The sequence below is a fragment of the Neofelis nebulosa genome, chromosome 7 (assembly GCF_028018385.1).
Source record: "Neofelis nebulosa isolate mNeoNeb1 chromosome 7, mNeoNeb1.pri, whole genome shotgun sequence".
NCBI classification, from domain to species: domain Eukaryota; kingdom Metazoa; phylum Chordata; class Mammalia; order Carnivora; family Felidae; genus Neofelis; species Neofelis nebulosa.
The window spans coordinates 62,152,453-62,178,114 of record NC_080788.1 but is presented as its reverse complement, the minus strand read 5'-3'; the positions used below and the strand labels follow the sequence as shown (position 1 = coordinate 62,178,114).

General features: G+C 38.4%; 1 protein-coding gene across 16 annotated transcripts in view; it reads left to right on the top strand.

The window, feature by feature from the left end:
* The window catches only part of MGA (MAX dimerization protein MGA), a 168,146-nt gene that overhangs the window by 74,808 nt on the left and 67,676 nt on the right, over window positions 1-25,662 (top strand). For all 16 annotated transcript variants that reach the window (XM_058738104.1, XM_058738102.1, XM_058738105.1 and 13 more), the window contains exons 3-5: window positions 20,624-21,572; window positions 22,369-22,447; window positions 22,565-22,660. In XM_058738104.1, coding sequence (XP_058594087.1) covers window positions 20,624-21,572; window positions 22,369-22,447; window positions 22,565-22,660 — 1,124 coding nt within the window. The remainder of the gene's footprint in view (window positions 1-20,623; window positions 21,573-22,368; window positions 22,448-22,564; window positions 22,661-25,662) is intronic.

Genomic DNA, 25,662 nt, shown 5'->3' with positions numbered 1-25,662 from the left:
TTGTGTTTTATATTTCAGTTCATGATCCATTTTAACTTATTTTTTGTGAATGGTGGAAGGTCTGTGTAGATTCAGTTTTTTGCATGTGGATGTCCTGCCATTTCTTTTTTTTTTTTTTTATAAATTTTTTTTTTCAACGTTTTTTATTTATTTTTGGGACAGAGAGAGACTGAGCATGAACGGGGGAGGGGCAGAGAGAGAGGGAGACACAGAATCGGAAACAGGCTCCAGGCTTCGAGCCATCAGCCCAGAGCCTGACGCGGGGCTCGAACTCACGGACCGCGAGATCATGACCTGGCTGAAGTCGGACGCTTAACCGACTGCGCCACCCAGGCGCCCTTTTTTTTTCTTTCTTTTTTTTTTTTTTTTATAAATTTGTCCTGCCATTTCTGTACCATTTGTTGAGAAGATGATCTTTGCTCTTTTGTGGTGTTTTTTGCTCCTTTAACAAAGATTGGGTGACCACACTTATGGGGGTCTATTCTGTTTTATTTATTAAAAAGTTTATTTTCATTTATTTATTGAAGTTTATTTTGAAAGTGAGAGCGTGAGTGAGTGGTGGAGGGGCAGAGAGAAAGAGAGAGGGAGAGAGAGAGAGAGTGTGAGTGAATCCCAAGCAGGCCCTGTGCTGTCAGTGCTGAGTCCCACATGGGGCCCAGTCCTAGTACCCTGGGATCATGACCTGAACTGAAACCAAGAGTTGGACACTTAACTGACTGAGCCACCCAGGCACCCCAAATTCTTTTAAAGTTCAAATCCACATGTTCATTGCTGGTATATAGGAGAGTACTCTTTTGTATATTAACCTTGTATTCTGCAACCTTGCTATAATAGCTTAGTAATTACAGAAGTTTTTTGTTAACCTTTTGGATTTCCTACCTAGATGATCATGTTATTTGTGAACAAAGGCAGTTTTCTTTATTAAAAAAATTTTTTTTTTAATGTTTATTTTTGAGAAAGAGTGAGAGAGACAGAGTGTGAGCCAGGGAGGGGCAGAGAAAGAGGGAGACAGAATCTGAAGCCGGATCCAGGCTCTGAGTTGTCAGCACAGAGCCCGATGTGGGGTTCGAACCCACGAACTGTGAGATCATGACCTGAGTCGAACTCGGACACTAAACCGATTGAGCCACCCAGGCACACCAAGGCAGTTTTCTTTCTTTCTCCCCAGCCAGTCTATATTTCATTTTCATTTCTTGTTTTATTGTACTAGGTAGGATTTCCAGTATGATGTTGAAGTGTGAGAGGAGGTATCCTTGAACTTGGGAAAGGTTCTAGTTTCTCATATTTCATATGATGTTAGCTTTAATTGTTTAATGGATATTCTTAACAAAGTTGAGAAAATTTCCTTCTAATTTTAGTTTACTCAGTTTTTAATCATAAATGGGTGGTGGATTTGATCAGATGCTTGTTTTCAATCTTACTGATACGGTCATCTGAATTTTCTTTTTAAGTCTGTTGCGATGGATTACATTAATTGATTTTCAAATGTTGAATCAGCCTTGTGTGCCTGGGATACATCCCATTTGCTTATGATGTATAATTCTTATATGTTGTTGGATTCATTTTGCTATTTTGTTAAAGATTTTTGCGTCTGTTCATGAGAGATGATGATCTGTCATTTTCTTAGAATGTCTTTGTCTGGTTTTGGTATTAGGGTAATGTTGGCCTCAGAGAACGAGTTAGAATTATTCCCTCTATATATCATCTGGAAGAGCCTTTAGAGAATTGATTTAATTGCTCCCGTAATTGGGAAAATTCACAAGTGAATCCATCTGGGCCTGGTGCTTTCTGTTTTGGAAGGTTATTGATTCAGTTTCTTTAATAGAGGCCTATTCTGATTGCCTATTTCTTGTGTGAGTTTTGGCAGATTGTTTTTTTTTCAAGGAATTGGTCTGTTTTCATCTAGTTTGTCCAATTTGTGGTCAGAGTATCCTTTATTATTTTCTTGATGTCCATGGTATCTGTAGTGATATACTCTCTTATTATCACATTGTATATTTCTGATTGTAGTAATTTGTTTTCTCTTTTTATTTTTTCTTATTAGTCTGGCTAAGGGCTTACTGATTTTATTGATCTTTTTAAAGTAGCAGTTTTTGGGGCACCTGGGTGGCGCAGTCGGTTAAGCGTCCGACTTCAGCCAGGTCACGATCTCGCGGTCCGTGAGTTCGAGCCCTCCGTCAGGCTCTGGGCTGATGGCTCGGAGCCTGGAGCCTGTTTACGATTCTGTGTCTCCCTCTCTCTCTGCCCCTCCCCCGTTCATGCTCTGTCTCTCTCTGTCCCAAAAATAAATAAAAAACGTTGAAAAAAAAAAAAGTAGCAGTTTTTGGGTGTTTCTATTCTCCCAGGTCAGTTAGGCTCTAATAAAAACTTAGTAGGTTAGGCTCTGGTTTAACTAGTTTCTTTAGAGGTCAGGCCTTATTGTTAGGTACAGAGTGCTTCCCCCTGCACTGCTGGGTTTTCTTTTTTTCATGAGAGGATATTTACTGTGAGCACCTGGTCTAGCTCCTGGAGGTAAAACTCATAAAAGTGTGAGGGCCCTTCTGTGACTGAGTTCCACTGGGGTTTTTAACTTTCATATTTGTTCACACTGAGCCTCTAGCAATTTGTTGGTTATAATTAGGGTTTTTCTACTCCAGCGCTGGTTCCCAAAATGGTTTTTACTTGTCAGTCTGTTCTAAAGCCCTGACCCCCTGTATTCACCTATCTCAGTAGTTTGCCACTGTGTCTTCACCTCTCTTATGGGTCCAAAAAGAGTTGATTTATTCAGTCTGTTTAGCATTTTACTTGTTTAGGACATAGTGGCAACTTCCAAGCTTCCTAACATGTGGAACTAAAACCCAGAAACTTGCCTTATTTGGAATGTTGGAGCACAAGTTTGGCAGAAATAAATCCCAGCTCAGTATTTTTCCTTTACCTTCCCTTTCTCACTGAATACAAATCCTATTAACAATTACTATTCTTTGAGTTTGGAATCCCCATGTTCATGAGTTTCCCTTGACTTGTTTATGGACAAGTCAGTGCTTTGTGTTTTCTAAGAATTGTTGTTGGAGTGAATGCTACTCAATTTACAGTTTTGTTTTTTCTTTTTTAAAAAAAAGCTTTTTAAAATGTTCATTCTTGAGAGAGAAAGAGAGCATGAGTGGGGGAGAGGCAGAGAGAGAGAGGGAGACAGAATCTGAAGCAGGCTCCAGGCTCTGAGCTGTCAGCACAGAGCCTGACATGGGGCTTGAACTCAAGAATCATGAGATCATGACCTGAGCCAAAGTAGGATGCTTAACTGACTGCGCCACCCAGGTGCCCCAAGTCTTGTTTTTTTCTATCAAGGGAAAGTTCTTTTCAGTTTTTGCTTATCACTGTGGTATTTTTATAGTTGTAACTAGTGAATGCTGTCTATAATAACTGATTTTCCAACCATAGTCTAATCATAATCACCCAACACAATTAAAAATGAATTTGAACAGTTTGCCCTCAATTCACCTTTTTTTATTTAAGTAAAAAATTTTTAAAGTTCATTTTTATTTAGTTTGAGAGAGGAGAGAGAGAATCTTAAGTAGGTTCCACTCTCAGCACAGAAACCAGTGTGGGGCTTGATCTCATGAACTGTGAGATCATGACTTCAGCTGAAATCCAGAGTCAAGAGCTGGATGCTTAACCAGCTGAGCCTCCCAGGTGCCCCTGATTATTGTAATTTTTGTGGTATGCTTTGAAATAGAGAAGTATGTTTCCCAACTTGGTTCTTTTTTTTCAAGCTTGTTTTGGCTATTTGAGATCCCTGGAAATGCTGTGTGAAATTCAGCTTCTACAAAAAAGACCATTGTGTTTTTGGTAACTGTTAACACTATAACTGTATGTTGCTTTGGGTAGTGTTGTTACCTTAAAAGTGTTATGTTTTCCAGTCCATGGACATGGGATACCTTTCCATTCAGGTCACTTTTAATTTTTTTAATGTTTATTTTTGAGAGGCAGACGAAGGGCAGAGAGAGAGGGAGACACAGAATCCAAAGAAGGCTCCAGGCTCTAAGCTGTCAGCACAGGCCTGAAGTGGGTCTCGAACCCATGAACCATGAGATCAAGACCTGAGCAGAAAAAGTCTTAGGCTTAACTGACTGAGCCACCCAGGCACCCCTCTGTTTAGGTCTTTAATTTCTTTCAGCAATACTGTATACTTTTTAATGTAAAAAAGTCTTTGCTTCCTTGGTTAAATCTATTCCTACATATTTTACTCTTGCTTTTTTTTTTTTTTAAATGTTTATTTAGTTTTGAGAGAAGAGCACAGGGGATGGGCATAGAGGGCAGCAGAGGATCTGAAGTGGGCTCTGTGCTGACAGCAGAGAGCTCGATGCTGGGCTTGAACTCATGGAACCATGAGATCCTGACCTGGGTCAAAGTCAGAAGCTTAGCCAACTCAGCCACACAGGCGCCCCTGTATTTTATCCTTTTTGATTGTATTGCAAATAGAATGGTTTTCTTAATTTCCTTTTTGAAAAGGAAATTGCTGTGTTTTATATTGTGTATTGCTCAGTATAAAAACGTATTCATTCTTACATGTTGATTTTTGTATCCTTTGCTTTGCCGAATTTATTTTCTTGCTATGTGTGTATTTTTTAGAGTTTTCTATATATAAGATCATGTTATCTATGAATTGACATAGCTTTATTTCTTTTCCAAATTGAATGTATATTATTTCTCTTTCTTGCCTAATTGCTGTAGCTAGAAGTTCTAGTACTATATTTAGAAGTGGTGAAAGCTGGAGCATTGGGGTTTTAATTTGCATTTTGCTAAGTTGGTAAAGTTGATCATCTTTTTATATACTTACCAGCCATTGGGATTCCTCTGGTGATCATAGATGTGAGAGTTTTTTCTTGGACACCATTTTTCCCCTTTGATTAGTTTGTTTACCCTTTGGCAAAACCCATGTTGTTTTAATTAGTATAGCTTTGTAATGGTAGTTGCCTGACTTTTAGATTCCACCTAGGGTCCTACTCTACTCCACCTTTTAAAAAAATTAGTCACTGTTCTTACCTGCTTTGATGTGTTTATTATTTTGTCTCTATTGCAGACATTATTCTTATAAATGTTGGAATGCCTTTCCCTCCAGTTTTGCCCTTATTTGTCAGACTTTCAATTTTTTAAAAGTAATTGGATACTGTTACTTCTCAGTTTAACTCTTCAGAGTCTACTGATTGCCTTAAAAGAAAATATTAAGTAAAAATAGTATTATTTTGTTTCAACCCCAACTATTACAGTCTGCAGTTTAGTTCTGACATTAACAACTGAGCTGGTATTAGTTTCCACAAGTTTGAAGACATGGTCCCCTAGAAGACTGCCCCTACTTCAGATAGCTGCCTTAAGTGGTGTCTCCAAGTTACTTGGACTTCTTAACATTTGGCTGCAAATTCAGAGGTTCTCATGAACACCCTCAGGCTTACTAATTCCCTAGAATAACTCCACAGAACTCAGGAAAGGACTGTATTTATGACAGCAGTTTATTATAAAGGATGCAGATTAGAATCATTCATATGAAGAGATAGAGAGTGAGGTCAGGAGGGTCTCAAATGTAGAGCCTCCATGCTCTCTCCCCAGGAGACCTGTAGGGTGTGTCACCCTCCTGGCATATGGAAGTGTTCACCAACTAGGAAACGCCTTTGAGTTTTGGTGTCCGCTTTTGTTAAGGTTTCAAGTAGGTGTGGACTAAGTCACTGGCCAGGTGATTGAACTTAATCTCTCCAGCGCCCTTCCCCTCCCTGCAGGTCAGGTTGCTTTGTAGCCCCAATCCTCTAATCACAGGGTGGGTCCTTCTAGTGACCAGTCCCCATCATGAAGCTTTATAGGACCTCACTGTTGTGTTACCTCATTAGCGTAGTCTTAAGTGTGATCCAGTGGGCTCATGAATAATACAGACACTTTTATTTATTTATTTTTTTTAAGAGAAAGAATAGAGTGCCCACACCCATGCATGGGGAGGGGCAGAGGGAGAGAGGGAGAGAGAAAGAATCTTAAAAAGGCTCCATGCCCAGAGCATCTGATGTGGGATGTGGGGCTCCATCCCTGGACTGTGTGATCATGACCCGAGTGGAAATCAAGTTGAGTGCTTGACTGACTGAGCCACATAGGCTCCCCTAGCAAAGACACTTCTATCACTTAGGAATTTCCAAGGGTTTTATAGAAACTCTATGTTAGGAACACTGGATGAAGACCAGATAAGTTCATTATATGATAAGTATATACACATAATTTAAAAAGCTTAAATAAAACCACATGGTGAAAAAGACACTCTCTTGCTTCATTCCTCTTCACCCCCTACAGTTCTTCTTAAAGGAAATTTGATTTTTCCCTTAGTCATTTCTAGTGATATCTGTCTCTGTCTAAATCATATGCAGTGCCAACTAATTATCATATTTACATGTTATCCAAGTCTTTCAGTTTTTCTTCCCGTCAGTACAGTCGTCACAAAAATATCCATTTTTAATGCTGTGATATAAATTTTCTATACTGTTTAGCCAAATAGTGTATCATAAACACATTTTCTTGTATAATTTTGTTTTTTAGTAATTGTTGCCATATTTTTTCTTTCCCTTAGTTTTCTATATGCCTAGTGGTAATTCTTTTCAAATTCTTTTTAAAATTTATTTTTTATTTTTCTAATGTTTTTATTTATTTTTGAGGTAGAGGGAGACAGAGCATGAGCAGGGGAGGGGCAGAGTGAGAGGGAGACACAGAGTCCGAAGCAGGCTCCAGGCTCCGAGCTGTCAGCACAGAACCCGACGTGGCCTCGAACTCACGAACCGTGAGATCATGACCTGAGCTGAAGTCGGACGCTCAACCAACTGAGCCACCCAGGCGCCCCAATTCTTTTCAAATTCTTAAGTTAAACTTGAAATTTCTCACTTAGACATGCACACTTCATCTAATTAACGTAAAATTTTTTTTGTCTCCTGAATACTATCTTGAGTTGCTCTTGTCTGCCTTTGTCAATCTGAACTAGTTGTTCTCTGAGACTGTAAAGGTTTGGGATTTCACTTTGCTGTCATCCTGCTGACTCTGCATTTAACATTGTTTTATATAGGTCCTCCTATTTCCTGTATCTTAAGTTGTCTCTATTGCTTTGTGTTCTCTTTTTTTTGGTCAAGTACATCTTTTTGTTCCCTCAGAAAGAATGTATGGTACGTAGAATTTTGGAATATTAAAATCACTTCTGATGGAAATAGTAGTGTCCTTTCAACTTGCTTTGCCCTTTTCAACCCTTAGTTTTCTTCTTGCGTGGTGAAAAGTAACTTTGTTATATCCTCCTGCTTTATATATTTGGTTGGGTATAGAGTTCTTTGCTTGAAAACGTGTCCTTGTGTTCCAGTTACCTGTTGAGAAGGTTGTTTTTTTTTTTAATTTTATTTTTTATTTTTAAAAATTTACATCCAAATTAGCATATAGTGCAACAATGATTTCAGGAGTAGATTCCTTAATGCCCCTTACCCGTTTAGCCCATCCCTCCCTCCCACAACCCCTCCAGCAACTCCTCCAGTAACCCTCAGTTTGTTCTCCATATTTATGAGTCTCTTCTGTTGTGTCCCCCTCCCTGTTTTTATATTATTTTTGTTTCCCTTCTCTTATGTTCATTTGTTTTGTCTTTTAAAGTCCTCATATGAGTGAAGTCATATGATTTTTGTCTTTCTCTGACTGACTGATTTCACTTAGCATAATACGCTCCAGTTCCATCCACGTAGTTGCAAATGGCAAGATTACATTCTTTTTGATTGCCGAGTAATACTCCATTGTGTGTGTGTGTGTGTGTGTGTGTGTGTGTGTGTGTGTGTATATATATATATATATACCACATCTTTATCCTTTCATCCATCGATGGACATTTGGGCTCTTTCCATACTTTGGCTATTGTTGATAGTGCTGCTGTCAACATGGGGGTGCATGTGTCCCTTCGAAACAGCACACCTGTATCCCATGGATAAATGCCTAGTAGTGCAATTGCTGGGTCATAGGGTAGTTCTATTTTTAGTTTTTTGAGGAACCTCCATACTGTTTTCCAGAGTGGCTGCACCAGCTTGCATTCCCAGAGGTTTTTTTTAGTAAGCTCTGTGCCCAGTGTAGGCACTAACAACCCCAAGATCAAAAGTCTCATGCTCTAGGGACTGAGCCTGCCAGTCCCCCCCAACCCCCACCTTGAGAAGTTTGATGTCCTTTTGATTCGTGGTCCTTTGATGCTCTTAACATCTTTTGTTCATTTCTCATGTTATGAAATTTCACATTGATAAGCTTTGGTGTGGTTCTCATTGTTGTGTGCTGTGTTTTTTCAATCAAATTCATGTTCTTTAGTTGTAGGAAAATATTTAGTATTATTCTGGTAAATTTTCCACTTAAGGTTTTCTGTTGGATGTTCAATCTCCTGGATTGTTTTATATGGTCTTTTTTTTTTTTTTTTCCCTGTCATTATCTTTTTGCTCTACTTTACATGAGGTTTTCTTGATTTAATATCTAACTTACTGAAGGCTTTTTTTTTTTTTTTTTTTTTTACATTTTATTTATTTTTGAGAGAGAGAGAGAGAGAGAGAGAGAACAAGTAGGGGAGAGGCAGAGAGAGAGGGAGATACAGAATCCGAAGCAGGCTCCACGCTCTCAGCTGTCAGCACAGAGCCTGATGCGGGGCTCCAGCTCACAACTGTGAGATCGTGACCGGATCCGAAGTCCGATGCTTAACTGACTGAGCCACTCAGGGGCCCCACTTACTGAAGTTTTTATTACAGTCATGATTACAACCATGTTATGGTTTCTTCAGTCTGTTGAGCGTCCCGACTTCAGCTCAGGTCATGATCTCAACGGTTTGTGAGTTTGAGCCCCATGTCAAGCTCTGTGCTGACAGCTTGGAGCTGGAGCCTGCTTCAGATTCTGTGCCTCCCTCTCTGTCTGCCCCAACCCACTCACGTTCTGTCTCTGTGTCTCTCAAAAATAAATAAACATTAAAAAAAAAAATCAGATTTCTATTATTTTTAAAAATTTTATTTTTTAAAAACAATTTTTCTTAAAGTTTATTTTTGAGAAAGAGAGAGAGAGCATGAGTGGGGGTCGGGGGGAGAGGCACAGAATCCAAAGCAGGCTCCAGACTCTGAGCTGTTAGCACAGAGCTGGACTTGGGGCTCGAACTCATGAACCTTGATATCATGACCTGTGCCAAAGTTGAACGCTTAACTGATTGAGCCACCCAGGAGCCCCTGATTTTTCTTTTTTTAAGCTTATTTATTTATTTTGAGAGAAAAATCTCAAGCAGGCTCCCCAGTGTCAGCACCGTGCCTGATGCAGGCTCCAGCTCAAGAACTGTAAGATCATGACCTGAACCGAAATCGAGTCAGTTGCTTAATGAGCCACAAGCACCCTAGATTTCAATTTCTTAATTTCTCTTTTTCTTTCTTTCTTTCTTTCTTTCTTTCTTTCTTTCTTTCTTTCTTTCTTTCTTCCTTCCTTCCTTCCTTCCTTCCTTCCTTCCTTCCTTCCTTCCTTCCTTTCTTCCTTCCTTTCTTCCTTTCCTCTTTCTTTCTTTCTTTCTTTCTTTCTTTCCTTCCTTCCTTCCTTCCTTCCTTCCTTCCTTCCTTCCTTCTTTCTTTCTTTCTTTCTTTCTTTCTTTCTTTCTTTCTTTCTTTCTTTCTTTCTTTCTTTCTTTCTTTCTTTCAGGAGAGACAGAAACAGCATGAGTGGGGGAGAGGCAGAGGAGGGAGGGGGTAGAGAGAGAATCCCAAGCATGCTCTTCACTGCCAGCACAGAGCCTGATGTGGGGCTTGAACCCATGAGATCATGACGTAAGCCAAAACCAAGAGCTGGACGTTTAACCAACTGAGCCACCCAGGCACCCTAACCCAGATTTCAGTTTCTAGGAGCTCTTTGTTTTCTTCTGCATTTTACATTTCCTTTTTCCAGTGGATTTCTTTTTTCTGTTAATCTAATAACCAGTTTCGTGGAAGGCATTATGTTATAGTTTCTTCTAAGGTGCATCAGTAGTTACTTGTACATATGTTTATAATAGCATCTATTAAGTAACATGTTGTCTTCTTGTATGTCTCATGTACTGGTGTGTAAATTCCTTGAATATAGTGACTGTGCTTTATTTGTTTTGGCAATAATCCCTGTGCCCAAGAAAATATAATGGCATGTTTTAGGTGCTCAGTAAATGTTGACTGAGTTTTATCTGTAGCACTTATAGCTTTTTAAATGTGTTTCAGAGTGATGGCACATATTCTATTTATTTGTTGCATTGATTATTATCAAAAAAGTAATCCTTTTTTTAAAATTGTACAAATTGTTGGTTTTGCTTATATTCTTGCTTAAATAATCTTTCACCTAATTTATTTGGATAGAGGCTTCTTAGAAGTATGAAATTTCAGGGTTCTTTGCAAAATCCTCCTGCCAACACAAATTTTCATGCATTATGCATAAAGTTTTTATTGGAAGATAAGGAGAGATCCTTTCTGAGAACCTTTCTAACTGAACAAGTTTAGTTTCCCAGGAAAATGTGAAAGCAATTACTGCAGTAACAGCCAACATCTAGCTTCATGAAGTTCTCTGCTACTGAAAACAAAATTCAGGTGGTGTGACTAAGGGAAAAGAAAATACAGATTTTTTTCTACATCGTGGAAGTTATTATCTTGAAATTGAAGATAATTAGAGAACTTTCATTAAATGTTAATCCTCAATTAATTGACAGAGAATGACATTTTTAGGAGTTTATTTAAAAATTCACATAACAGGGAAAGGAAAAAGAGGGCTTGTTTTGCTTATTAGCCTTTTAAAAAAAGATGAAGGAAACTGGATTGCAAAATTATAAATTTGTTAAAAAGCCTTGAGTTGTCCCTTAAAATAGGTGGATTTTATTTCTTGTGCTTTTGATTTTAGCCATTCTGATAGGTGTGAGGTGATAAGCTTATGGCTTTGATATGCATTTCCCTGATTTGTGATGTTGAACATTTTTGTTGTGTTGGCCATCTGTAGGTTTTCTTTGGAAAAATGTCAGTTCCTGTTCTCTGCCCACTTTTAATTGGATTATTACTATTTTTTAGCGTTGACTTGTAAAAGTTCTGTATATATTTTGAGTATTAACCCCTAATTGGGTATATTGTTTGCAAATATCCTCTCCCATTCTGTAGGTTCTTTTTATTTTGTTGATGATTTCCTTTGTTGTGCAAAAGGTCTTTATCTTGGTGTAGTCCCAGTAGTTTAATTTTGCTTTTGTTTCCCTTACCAACGGAGATGTATCTAGAAAAATGTTTCTGAGATGATGTCAAACAGATAACTGCTTGTGTTTGTTTTCCTCTAGCAATTTTATGGTTTCAGGTTTCACATTTAGGTCTTTGTTTTGAGTTTATTTTTGTGTATGGTGTAAGAAAGTGTTTCAAGAAATTAGTGTTGGTGAGGATACGCAAAGGATCCCTTGTGCACTGTTGATGGGAATGTATGCTGGTGCAGCCACTCTGGAACACAGTATGGAGTTTGTAAAAAAAAAAAAAAAAAAAAAAAAAAAAATTTAATAGGATTATCACATGATCCCTTAATCCTCTTATTGGAGGATTACCCCCCAAAATTGGATTACCCCTCCAAAAATGAAAATACTAATTTCAACAGATATGTGCTACCCCTATGTTTATTGCAGCATTACTTAACAATAGCTAAGATATGGAAAGAACTCAAGTGTCCATTCAAAGATGAATGGATAAAGATGTAAATACATACAATGGAATATTATTCAGCCATAAAAAAGGATGAAATTGTGCCATTTGCAATAACAAGGATGGATCTAGAGTATATAAAGCTAAGTGAAATAAATCAGGGAAAGAAAATATATGATTTCACTCAAAATTTAAGAAAGAGAATTTCAGAAAAGAATGTAGAAGGAAAAAAACCCTAAAAACCAGATTCTTAAATATAGAGAACAAACTGGTAGTTGCCAAGGAGAGGTTAGTGGGGGGTGGGTAAAATAGGTGAAGGAAATTTGAAAAAAGGTGTGGATTTTATGTTACATAATTTATAAATAAAGCTGTTAAACAGGTAAAGAAAAAGCCATTTTTCACCACTTAAGTGAAATTTTTGCAGGGGAAGTTCAGACAACTTCAGACTTCAGACAGATGTTCAGACAGAGCTTGGCTTGGGATTCTCTCTCTCTCTGCCCCTCCCCCACCTGCACTGTTTCTGTGTCTTTCAAAAATAAATCTATAAGCTTAAAAAATAAATTGTAAACTGTTGTATTCTCCCAGGTTTATGCAAGATTATTCATTATGTGTTAGATTTCATCAGGGAATCCATGGAGTGTTCTTTTTTGGCAGGTTTCAAATCACAAATTCAGTTTCTCTTTTCTGTTTCATTGACACCCCCCCCCCATTTTTATTTCCTTCTTTTTACTTGCTTTTGGTTTAATTTGCCTGTGTTACATTAGAATGGGGGTTAGCTGACTAAGACCTTGAGAACCATACCTAGCCTGCCATTTGTTTTGTATGGCCTGCAAACTAAGATTTTTATATTTTTAAATAGGGAAAAAGTAAAAGAAGAGTAATATTTTGTCACCTGTGAAAACGAAATAGAATTCAAATTTTGGTGTCCCTGATTTGGAATCCAGTTGTGCTTACTTGTTTAGATATTGTCTGTGTTTCTTTTATGTTACAGTAGCAGAGTTGAATAGTTGTAACATTGTATGGACCTCAAAGCCTAACATTTTTACTATCTAGCACTTCACAAAAAAGTTTATCAACCCCTGACTATTATAATTGATTTAGACCTTTTATTTAAAGGTATAAAATTTCCTCTGAGCATTGGTTTAGGTACCTTCTGCAAATTTTGATACGTTGTATTGATACTTAGTATCGATTTATAGCTTGATTCGCTTATTAGAGAACATGTAACTTAAAACCTTTGAAATACAAATTTATCGGGGCGCCTGGGTGGCGCAGTCGGTTAAGCGTCCAACTTCAGCCAGGTCACGATCTCGCGGTCCGTGAGTTCGAGCCCCGCGTCAGGCTCTGGGCTGATGGCTCGGAGCCTGGAGCCTGTTTCCGATTCTGTGTCTCCCTCTCTCTCTGCCCCTCCCCCGTTCATGCTCTGTCTCTCTCTGTCCCAAAAAAATAAATAAAAAAACGATGAAAAAAAAGAAATACAAATTTATCATATCTTTGCTTTATTGTCTAGCATATGATTAGTTTTGGTTACTACTAAGTGCACTCTTGGGGCCCCTTGGGTGGCTAAGTTGGTTAAGTGACTTTGGCTGAGGTCATGATTTTGTGGTTCATGAGTTCTAGTCCCACATCAGGCTCTGTGCTGACAGCTCAGAGCCAGGAGCCTGCTTCAGATTCTGTGTCTCCCTCTCTTACTGCCACTCCCCTGCTTGCTTGCTCTCTTTCTCTTTCTCTTTCAAAAATAAATAAACATTAAAAAAATACTAAGTGCACGCTTGAAAATTTATGTATTACATAGTGTTTGGTAGTTTTCTCAGGTAAGTATGACAGTATTGTTCATTTCTTTTTTCTCCTTAATTGTCTGTTTGTCTGTATGTCCTATCGGTTACCGAGAAAGGTGTGTTAAAATCTCCCACCAAAGTCATGTACTTGTCTGTTTTTCTTTTCAGTACTAAAAATTTTTTGCTTCAAGTATCTTGAAGCTATATGATAAGGTATATAAACTTTAGGATTCTTGTCTTTTGGATGAGTTGAATCCATAAAACTTTTACAAGGTTCCTCTTTATCTTTGATGATACTTATTTTTAAAGTCTACTTTGATGTTATTGAGCCACATTGGCTTTCTCATTTTGTTGACATGACTTATCTTTTCCCTTCTTTCACTTTGAATCTGTCTCTGTCTGTCCGTATATTCAAATTGTGTGTGTGTGTGTTTAAACAGCTTATAGTTGGAACTTTTTGTTCACTGTTAAAATCTTTTGACTTTTATTTAGGATATTTTGTTCATTTACATTTATTTTTATCGCTAATATGGCTAGTTTTTAAGTATTACATCTTGACAATTCCATTTTTAGAAGTGGTTTTATTAGTCTGCTCAGGTTGACATAACAAAATAGCATCAACTGTGGCTTAAACAGTGAAAATTAGTTTTCCAGCAGTTCTGGAGAATGGTTTGGAACCAAGAGAATGGTTTGGCAGAGTTCTATTTCTTTTGAAAGCTCTCATCCTGGCTTGTACACCGCTGCCTTCCAGCTTTGTCCTAATGTAGTGTGGGAAGCTATCTTTCCCTATCTTTATGACATTATTTAACTTTAATTACATCTTCAAGACTATGTACAATCACATTGGGAGTTAGAACTTTAACATATGAATTTCAGAGGGACACAGTTCAGTGCATTGCAGTGTTTGTAAAGATTATAGTGTGTGTCCTTATTTTAAAAGTGGAATTCAATTAATTATAACAGGACTTGAAGAGCTAATTATAAGCATAGTTCTTATAATTTGTGTCTTTGTATATATGTTATAAAGTCCTCAAACACTTTATTTGCTTTAAACAGTCAGTAGTCATTTAAAGAACAAATGTTTTATATTTACTCACATCTATTTTTCATTCATTCTTGGATCCATTTTCACATTGGTTCATTTTCTGTCCATTCAGAGAACTTCTGTTAGTGTATATTTTTAACTTCCTAAAAATTGAGATTAACTCACTGCCATAAAATTCACTCTTATATTTATTTTTTTAATTAGAGAGAGAACTTGAGCTGGGGAGAGGGGCGGGGTGGGGGGGGAGAGAGTGAGAGAGAGCATGTGCACGTGCGTGCGAACATTTCAAACGGCACCATTCTCAGCGTGGAACCTGACGTGGGGCTTGATCATGACTGTCAAAATCAAGAGTTGAACTTGGACGCTTAACCTTACGAGCCACCTGGGTGCCCCAAAATTCACCCTTTTAAAGTGTACAGTTTAGTGGTTTTAGTATACTCAGTAGAATTGTACAGCCATGACCAGATATTTTGGGACATTTTCATCACCCCAAAAAGAAAACTCCTTGCCCTCTGTTAGTCATCACACCCCATTTTTTTTTGCATCCCCTCCTCAACCCCACCCCATCCACACACAACTGTCCCCATTTTGTCTATATGGATTTTTCTGTTTTGGACATTCATATAAGTAGAATTATATAATATGTGTCGTCTTTTATTTAGCATAACATTTTGAAGGTTCATCCATGTTGGTGTGTGTCTATACTTCATTTCTTTTATCTCTGAATGATAATTTTGTATGGGTATGGCACATTTTACTTAATTCACTGATCAGTTCATAGACATTAAGACTATTTCCACTTTTTACTTTATTTTTATTTTTTAGTTAATTTAAAAAATTTTTATTTTTATTAAAAAATTTTAAGTTTATTTCAAGAGATATGGTGGGGGAGGGGCAGTGAGAGAGGGAGAGAAAATCCCAAGGAGAGGCATTTTGCTCTCCTTGTAGAGCTAAACATGGGACTTGAACTCCCGAACAGTGAGATCATTACTATGAGATCAAGAGTCACATGCTTAGGGGCGCCTGGGTGGTGCAGTTGGTTAAGCGTCCGACTTCAGCCAGGTCACGATCTCGCGGTCTGTGAGTTCGAGCCCCGCGTCAGGCTCTGGGCTGATGGCTCGGAGCCTGGAGCCTGTTTCCGATTCTGTGTCTCCCTCTCTCTCTGCCCCTCCCCCGTTCATGCTCTGTCTCTCTCTGTCCCAAAAATAAATTAAAAACGTTGAAAAAAAAAAATTAAAAAAAAAAAAAAAAGTCACATGCTTAACTGAGCCACCCAGGTGCCCCCTACTTTTTAGCTACTATGAATAACATAAGCCCATTCTTTACCCACTGAATTGTTTTGGCACCTTCGGCAGTTGAAAATCACTTAATATAAATGTGCAGTTCATTACTAGACTCTGAATTAGGTTCATTTGAGCTCTGTGTTTAGTCTTATGCCAGTATCGTCACACTGTTAGTTTATTATAGCTTTGATAGTTTTGAAATTGGGAAATACAAGTTTTAGAGAACTTCATTCATATTTGTCAAGATTTTTGGGGTTATTTTGATATCCTTGCATTTTCATATGAAATGTAGATCAGCTTTTGAATTTTTATACAAGTTCCAGGTGGGATTTTGATAGGAATTGTGTTGAATCTGTGGATCGCCTTTTAGGGAGTACTGCTGTTGTACCAATATTAGGTCTTATAGTGCATAAACACACGGTTTTTTTTTTTTTTTTATTAAAGTTGTCTTTAATTTTTTCCAAAAGTGTTTTTTAGTTTTCTATGTACAGGTTTTATACTTTTTGGTTCAGTTTATTTCTAAGTAATTTAATCTTGCTGCTTCTATTGTAAATATAAATGGAATTTTTTTCTCTTGCATTTGTGATACTTGTTTCTCATTTGTAGAAATAATGTCTGTCTGTGTATTAGTTTTGGATCTTGTAGTTTTACTAAACTCATTTATTAGTTCCAGTAGTGTTTTAGCGGTTTTGTTTGTATTTTCTACATACAAGATAATGTCATCTGTGAATAGAGAATTTCACTTTTTCCTTTTTAGTCTGGATATTTTTTATTTCTATTTCTTTCCTGATCACCCTGGTAGAGGCCTTTAGCACAATTGAGTCTAAGTTGCGAGAGCTAACTAACATCCTTATCTTGTTTCTGACCTTAGGAGGCAGTAGTTCTTGTACAGTCTGACTTGTTTCAGCTGTTAGAAAATGTCTTTATCTTTGAAGTCTTCTTTTGTTGGATACAAAACATTAGGTTGATTCTTTCATTACTTTATGATGGGTATCAGTCTATTGTTTTCTGACTTAAATTGTTTTTGGTAAATAGCTCATCTTACTGTTGTTTTTCTACCATAACGTGTCATTTTTCCTCTGATGTTTGTAAGACTTTTCTCTTGATCTTTAATTTTTGGCAGCCTCCTCTTTACGTGCCTAGGTATGGCTTTCTGAAAGCCATTGTATTTATTCTTCTTGGTGTTGGCTGAGCTTCTTGGATCTGTGGGTTAAAACTTTCACTTTTGGAATATTTTTTTTTAATTTAAAAAAAAATTTTTTTTAACGTTTATTTATTCTTGAGACAGAGAGAGAGCATGAACAGGGGAGGAGCAGAGAGAGAGGGAGACACAGAATCTGAAACAGGCTCCAGCTGTCAGCACAGAGCCCGACGCGGGGCTCGAACTCACGGACCGTGAGATCATGACCTGAGCCGAAGTCGAGCTTAACCGACCAAGCCACCCAGGCACCCCAACTTTTGGAATATTTTTGTTCTTTTTTCTCTCCAAATGCTTTCCTTTCTTAATGCCTCTTGAAAAGTGCAATTACTAGTATGTTAGGTCATTTGATGTTGTCCCTTAGATTTTTGACCCCCCCCCCCTTTTTTGGTATCTTTCTTTTTTTTTTTTTTTTTAATATTTATTTATTTTTGAGACAGCACGAGTGGAGGAGGGGTAGTGAGAATGAGGTAGACACAGAATCTGGAGCAGGCTCCAGGCCCCGAGCTGTCAGCGCAGAGCCCGATGTGGGGGCTCAAACCCACAAACCACAAGATCATGACCTGAGTCAAAATCAAGAGTCAGATGCTTAGCCCACTGTACCATCCAGGCCCCCTTAGGTGATTTGCTTAATAAATTTCAGCTCATTCATGGATTCAGATGTGTTAAGGAAAGGATTGTGCTCCTCTGTGTTAGGAACTTGGAATCTAAGTGCTGGGAGACTGTAGGTTCTCAGTTTTCAGGCCAGCTTCTGCATCACCACTTGTTATTCTGCGGGGGTGGGGGGGGTGGGAGGGGTAGGGGGTGTGGTAATTGGTAGGAATAAGGACTAGTTTTCTGTTTGGGTTTCTCTAGATTCTAGTCTGCCCATTCTCAGGCATTGAAAGTTTGACTAGTTCCTCTGTGTCAGACTAAAGATCCTTTGTCTGTGACTGCTTTTTTTTCTTCCTTCACTTTTGCTTCAGGCAATGTAAATGGTACTCAGGGTTGAAAGCAGTAGTAATCTGCAGGTCTCCTAGAGAAGGCTGGTCCCTGTCTAGAATTCAGTTTATTTGCATTTGTGACTGTAGGTCTTCATTGCCTTTGAAGAAGAAGAAAAAGATTTTTTTTTTTTAAATTTATCTGGTGTTTTCTAATTGTTAAGACACAAGTGATTATCTTTGTAATCTTCTGCATTCTCACTGGAAGTGGAAGTCTTCCACTGAAGGATTTTTGAGTAAGGTCAAACAAGATCTTAAGTTGTGCAAGAAATGAATAACTGTACATTGTTGTTATGGTTGCTTTTGTGTATTTGAGATAAATGAAAAATTTTACCAAGATAAGTGATTCTAATTGGACTAGTGAGTAGTATTAACATGTCCTCAAGATACATTGGTACAATTTATATGCTTTCATTGGTTTATTGGGAGGAGGGGGAAAGTAAAAAGATGATTTTTTTTTTTTTTGTGATGAATTATAAACACTGAATTTACCTGGGTCGTATGTACTTGACTTCAGCTACCCTAACCTTTTATTTAGAAAGAGTTAATGGTTTATTCATTACATTGAAAGTGAGTTTTTCTGTTTCAAAGTTGAAAATAACCTGGCAACAACATTGTGAATATACTAAAAAATACTGCTGGCTTGTACATTGTTAAATGGTTAAAATGTTTTTTTTGTTTTTTTTTTTTAATTTTAAACATTTATTTATTTTTGACAGAGAGAGAGAGAGACAGAGGATGAGCCAGGGAGGGGCAGAGAGACAGAGGGAGACACAGAATCCGAAGCAGGCTCAAGGCTCTGAGCTGTTAGCACAGAGCCCGACGCAGGGCTCGAACCAAGATCATGACCTGAGCCGAAGTCGGATGCTCAACTGACTGAGCCACCCAGGCGCCCCTGTTTTATGTTTTTTTAAAAATATTTTATTTTTTAGTAGTCTCTACACCCAACATGAGGCTTGAGCTTACAACCCCAAGATGAAGAGTCACATACTCTACCAGCTGAGCCAGCCATGCTCCCTGTTATGTTTTATGTTTTATGAATTTTATCCCAAAACAAATCAAGCAGTTTGAAAGTACTTCCCTGTTGTTCATTGCAATTCTTTTTTTTTTTTTTTTTTTTTTTCCTTTTAAGAGAGATAGTGCCAGTGGAGGGGTAGGGGGGAACAGAGGGAGAGGGAGAGAGTGAGAGAATCTTAAGCAGGCTGCACACCCAGCATGGAGCCTGATGTGGGACTTGATCTAACATCCCTGAGATGATGACATGAGCTGAAATCAGGAGTTGGATGATCAACGGACTGAGCCACCCAGTTGCCCCATGTCACAATTCCTTTTTTTCTTTTTTTAAAGTTTATTTATTTTGAGAGGGAGAGCGTGTGCATGGGCACAAGTAGGGTCAGGGCAGAGAGAGGAGAGAGAATCTCAGGCAGGCTCCTCACTGTCAGCACAGAGCCTGATACTAGGCTTGAACTCAGGAACCATGAGATTGTGACCTTTGCTGAAGTCAGATTCTTTAAAATTTTTTTTTTTTTTAACATTTATTTATTTTTGAGACAGAGAGAGACAGAGCATGAACGGGGGAGGGGCAGAGAGAGAGGGAGACACAGAATTGGAAGCAGGCTCCAGGCTCTGAGCTGTCAGCCCAGAGCCCGACGCGGGGCTCGAACCCACGAACTGTGAGATCGTGACCTGAGCTGAAGTCGGATGCTCAACCGACTGAGCCACCCAGGCGCCCCTGAAGTCAGATTCTTAAAGTGACTGAACCACCCCAGGTGCCCCCTATATTGCGATTCTTTTTTTATTTTTAATTTTATTTTTAGTTTTGAGAGAGAGAGAGAGAGAGAGACACTGAGCATGAGTGGGGGAGGGGCAGAGACAGAGGGAGACGCAGAGTCCAAAGCAGGCTCTAGGTTCTGAGGTGTCAGTGCAGATCCCAATGTGAGGCTTGAACCCACAAAATGTGAGATCATGACCTGAGCCTAAGTTGGATGCTTAACCAACTGAGCCATCCAGCTGCCCCACAGTTCTTTTTTTTTTTTTTTTTCTCAATGTTTGTGTAATTTTGAGAGGGTACACGTGAACGGGGGAGGGGCAGAGAGAGATGGGGAGACAGAGGATCCAGAGTGGGCTCTGTGCTGAGAGCACAGGGCCTATCCAGTTGGTGGCTCAAACTCATGATAATGGGGCTTGAAATCACGAACTGTGAAATAATGACCTGAGCCGAAACCAAGAGTTGGATGTTTAACGGACTGAGCCACCCAGGCAGCACCCCCCCCCCCCCCCCGCCATATTGCAGTTCTTAATTGTAGTGGACACTGGTTTGCTCTTTATTGTCAGTGGTTAACTGATGTGTCGATTAGTTCTAGAATTTAATTTTGGGTCAGTGCCAGCCGACTTTCAAAATTGAGTGTATTTGAAAAGTAAGTGTTATATCTGAGTTTTGATTTAGTGATACTGTACTCATTTTTATATATTTTTTATGAGAAATTGATGAAAATTGTAAAAGTGTGATGGTGGTAAACTGCTTTTGAGAATCTTGTTAAGTTACACTTTTTTTTTTTTTTTTTTGAAGAATGGCTCATAAAATCTTATGTGTTGCTTGGTTTCCAGTAGTCTTTCTTTTTTACTCCTGAGTCTTACTGATAATTTTGCCCTTTTAACCTCCCTCCCCTGTCTCTTCAGTCTTGTTGCCAACAATTTTGAAGACGGCTCCCATGTAACATCACCATTAGACCCGGATGGAAACTTCAATGTTGTTATTAAAGAGGAACCTGTAGATGATTATGAATATGAGCTTGCTGAGTGCCCAGAAGGGGTAACTGTAAAACAAGAAGAGACAGATGAAGAAACAGATGTATACTCAAACAGTGATGATGATCCTATACTAGAGAAACAGCTAAAGAGACACAATAAAATTGATAACCTAGAAGCTGACCATCCGTCTTCTAAATGGCTACCCAATAGCCCATCAGGTGTTGCTCAAGCTAAAATGTTCAAGTTAGATGCTGGAAAGATGCCGGTAGTCTATCTGGAGCCCTGTGCTGTCACTAAAAGCACAGTGAAGATTTCTGAGCTCCCTGATAACATACTTTCCACATCTCGAAAAGATAAATCTTCTATATTGACAGAATTAGACTATTTGCCTACATACGTTGAAAATTCCAATGAGACTGACTTCTGCTTAGGCAAGGAATCAGAAAATGGTCTTAGAAAACATTCACCAGAACTTGGGGTGGTACAGAAGTATCCCTTACTTAAAGAGCCTCAATGGAAATATCCTGAGATATCGGACTGCACTACCACAGAAAGAATACCTGACAGTTCAAAGAATTCTGCTGGAGACTCATTTTTCGGAAAAGAGGACTTGGGCAGAAGGAGAACAACTGTGCTTAAGATTTCAACAGTCACCAAGGTTGTGAATGCTAATCAGAATACCCCTTCAAATGTCTCCGGAAAAAGAGGAAGGCCACGAAAATTGAAACTTTCTAAGGCAGGGAGACCACCTAAAAACGCAGGAAAGTCTTTACCTTCTACAAAGACCACTCCTATAGGTCCTGGGATTACCTTTCCAGATGTGAAGCCTGATCTGGAAGATGTGGATGGTGTTCTCTTTGTTTCCTTTGAATCAAAGGTAAGATCATTTTCAGCTTTCCTTCTAGGGTCAAATAGTGATTCTTGAATTACATACTAGTTGATAAATAACTCAATCTAGTTCTTTCAAATGCAGCTATTAATGTGAGGGTATATGTGTGCGGAAAGGAGTATCTCGAAAATGTTCGGTTTTATTACAAGGCACCACTTAAGATATTTGTTTGAATGGACTTAAATAATTATGTATACTTAGATCTCAGTTTTTAATTTTTATACTGTGTTTAGCTGGAGTTTAAAAAATCATTGGATCCTTCTGGCATTTACATTATCATGGACTTTAAAAAGCATAAATACATGAAAAGTTGACTAAATGTTTTGGGATACCCCATCCTCTGATACTCATCAATAACAGAGTACCCCTGGAGAACTAAATGTGGTCTTATAAATACTGTTGTCTCACACATGGATAGTTTCTTTATTTTACTCCCAACTCTTCAACTAGATTATTTTTCTTTTAGGTGTTTTTAGGAGCCTGGTATTTCAAAATTGGCTTACAGAGGTGTTGAATTCTCTTGAGCTGGTCTTTTCCTCTTTCCTTGTTAATTGCTGAGTATGCAATATATATAAACTGTAGGAAATCAGTATGTAAATTGGCATAAATGTCATTTTATGTCAGCTGAGCATATTCAGAGTTTTTGACTTCTTTTTTTCCTTCTGATCATTTAAGTGCTGTTAGTATAGAACATTTAGAAAATACCAGAAATATCAAAAAACATTCCTGGTTTACTTTTAAACTTTTAGAAATGATATGAACTTTTTTCTTATTTTAAATACAGGAAGCTCTTGATATTCATGCAGTTGATGGCACAACTGAAGAACCCTGTAGTCTTCAGGCATCAACCACAAATGATCCAGGTATATATAATAGTATAAAAGGAGAGATACTTCTGATTTGGCTCTAGAAATGAAAGATAAAATGTTAGTTTTTCTTTAATATATAGTAGCTTATGTCATTGTTTGTTTTCTGAGTAGGTTGCAGAGCAAGAATTTCCCAGTTGGAAAAGGAATTGATAGAAGATTTGAAGGCCTTGCGGCACAAGCAGGTGATACATCCTGGTCTTCAAGAAGGTAATATTGTCTAAAAAAATATACAAGCCAATTTTCAATTTTGTTCTCTCCTTTCTCTCTCTTTCCCTTTACTCCTTCCCCCTTTTCCCTGTTTTTACTCCTCTCCCCCCATCCTTAATTTCATTTCTTTTAGTGCCTCTCTCAGCTTGTGTATTTCTCTGATTCTTACTCTTAAGAACATGTCAATATGCTTTTTATCCTAACAAAAATCTTTCCAACTCTGAAGATACTGTCTGTGAAGCATATATCTTATGCATGTAAAAAATGTATCATAGTAAGAAAGTGTTTTCTTTTCTCTATCTTACAACTCCATATTTTCTTCCCTCATTCTCATTTGTAAATTTTAGTTGTTTTTGCTTATGTGTGTTTTCTTTTGAGGGCAGGGTTCTACTTATATACTTAGTAATATGTTTAAGTGTGTAAATAGAATACTTTCTCATTGTGTGGCTGTAAACATATTTTGTGTATTTTATGTACTGCTTGGGACTTTAAAAATTTTACTGTTTTGGGGCGCCTGGGTGGCGCAGTCGGTTAAGCGTCCGACTTCAGCCAGGTCACGATCTCGCGGTCCGTGAGTTTGAGCCCCGCGTCAGGCTTTGGGCTGATGGCTCGGAGCCTGGAGCCTGTTTCCGATTCTGTGTCTCCCTCTCTCTGCCCCTCCCCCGTTCATGTTCTGTCTGTCTCTCTCTGTCCCAAAAATAAATAAAAACCGTTGGGAAAAAAAAAAAAAATTAAAAAAAAAAAAAAAAATTTTACTGTTTTATTGTAATAAATTGTCTTGGCTTTTATTATGTTGCTTAGTCCTGTATTAAAAAAAATTTTTTTTAATGTTTATTCTTTTTTTTTTTTTTTTTTTTTTTTTAATTTTTATTTTTGGGACAGAGAGAGACATAGCATGAACGGGGGAGGGGCAGAGAGAGAGGGAGACACAGAATCGGAAACAGGCTCCAGGCTCCGAGCCATCAGCCCAGAGCCTGACGCGGGGCTCGAACTCACAGACCGCGAGATCGTGACCTGGCTGAAGTCGGACGCTTAACCGACTGTGCCACCCAGGCGCCCCTGTTTATTCATTTTTGAGAGAGGGAGAGACAGACTGCAAGCTGGGGAGGGGCAGAGAGAGAGAGGGAGACACAGAATCCAAAGCAGGCTCCAGGCTCCGAGCTGTCCACACAGAGCCCGACGCGGGGCTCGAACTCACGAACCATGAGATCATGACCTGAGCCGAAGTCAGATGCTCAACCAACTGAGCCACCCAGGCGCCCCTTAATCCTGTATTTTAAGAATGAAATCTACTACGGTAATCCCTCTCGCCCCTCTTGTGTGCAGTCTCTCTTTCCATGGTTTCACTTATTAGAAGCAGATGATCCTCCTTCTGATGTATTGTCAGAAGGTCATTAGTAACCTAATGTTGTGGTACAGCACCTACCTTAGTCACCTCACTTCATCACAATTTATCATCAAACATCATCACAAGAAGAATGTTGAGCACAGTGTATTTTGAGAAAGACCACATTCACATAACTTTTATTTGAGTTTATGGTTATAATTGTTCTATTTTGTTGTTTTCTCTTACTGTCCCTAATTTATAAATTAAACTTTATCATCGATATGTATGTATAGGAAAAAACATTGTGTATGTATGTGTGGGTAGGGTTTAGTACTATCTGTGGTTTCAGGCATCCACTGGGGGTCTTAGAATGCATCCCCTGTGGATTAGGAGGGACTACTGTGTATTTATTACCATCATAGTAACTCTGACTTTCCATTTACACTATAAATGAAAGATTGTAAGCCATGCCTCAATTTTTTAGCTTGTTGTATATCTGATTTTAGGTGTGCTTCTTGGAGTAGTTTATTCAGTTTTTGACTATTAGTTTTCCTTTCAAAGGAGCGTCTAGTTGTTTTACATTATATAGCACATCATTTATATGAGAGTCTAAGCATTATATGGTAACAAAATGATTTATGAAATGATCATTCAATTTGTCAATTAGCTCATAATAGTTGAAAAACTTCTGCTTTAATATGAGACTCCTTGTGACAGTGTGATCTTAAGGTGTTCAAATCTCAATCCAAGTGATAAAGACTAGGTACAATGGATTTTTAATCGACAGTTACAGTCAAATAGTCTTACTGGTAAATAACATTTATTATAATTTATTGTCAGCTTTCATATTTTTTTTTAAAGTTTATTTACTGATTTTGAGAGAGGCAGAGAATGCAAGCAGGGGAGGGGCAAAGAGAGAGAGGGGGACAGAGGATCCGAAGGGGGGTATATGCTGACAGCAGAATTGCAGGGCTCAAACCCATGAACTGTGAGATCATGACCTGAGCCAAAGTCTGCTTAACTAACTAAGCTACCCAGGCCATCCCTGTTGTCAGTTTTCATTTCTGCTGTTATATTTAATATTCTTAATCTCTGTCAGTTAATTTATCTTTTATCTTTTTTCTTCCTTCTACTTGGATTTTTTTTTTTTTTATTGTTGTTATGCACTCTGATAATGTATAAATACCTGTCAACCTTACCTTTGTTTTAGTCTTAGTGCTAGAGGTAAGTATATTCAGTGCTACCTGCTGGTCTTTTTGCTTTGGTTTGTTTGCCTATGAATTCCTGGCTGGTTAAGATTTGAGTTTGTTTTTTCCTTCCCTTACATGCATTGTAGTCAAATCTAATGTTTTCTTCTCGGTGTTGGGGGTTCAGAGTCAAATGCTCCTGGAAACTAAGCAGGTTACCCAAATGAAAGAAGCCTCATTTTGTGGATGAGGTTGGACTGTGGCAGTCTAGAGCACAGGTGCCTCTTTTTTTTTTTTTAATAATTTTTTAATATTTATTTGTGAGAGAGAGACAGAGTGTGAGCTGGGGGGGGGTGGGGGTGGTGGTGGTGCGGGGTCGGCCAGAGAGAGGGAGACACAGACTCTGAAGCAGGCTCCAGGCTCTCAGCTGTCAGCACAGCCCAACACGGGGCTCGAACTCACGAACCGTGAGATCATGACCTGAGCAG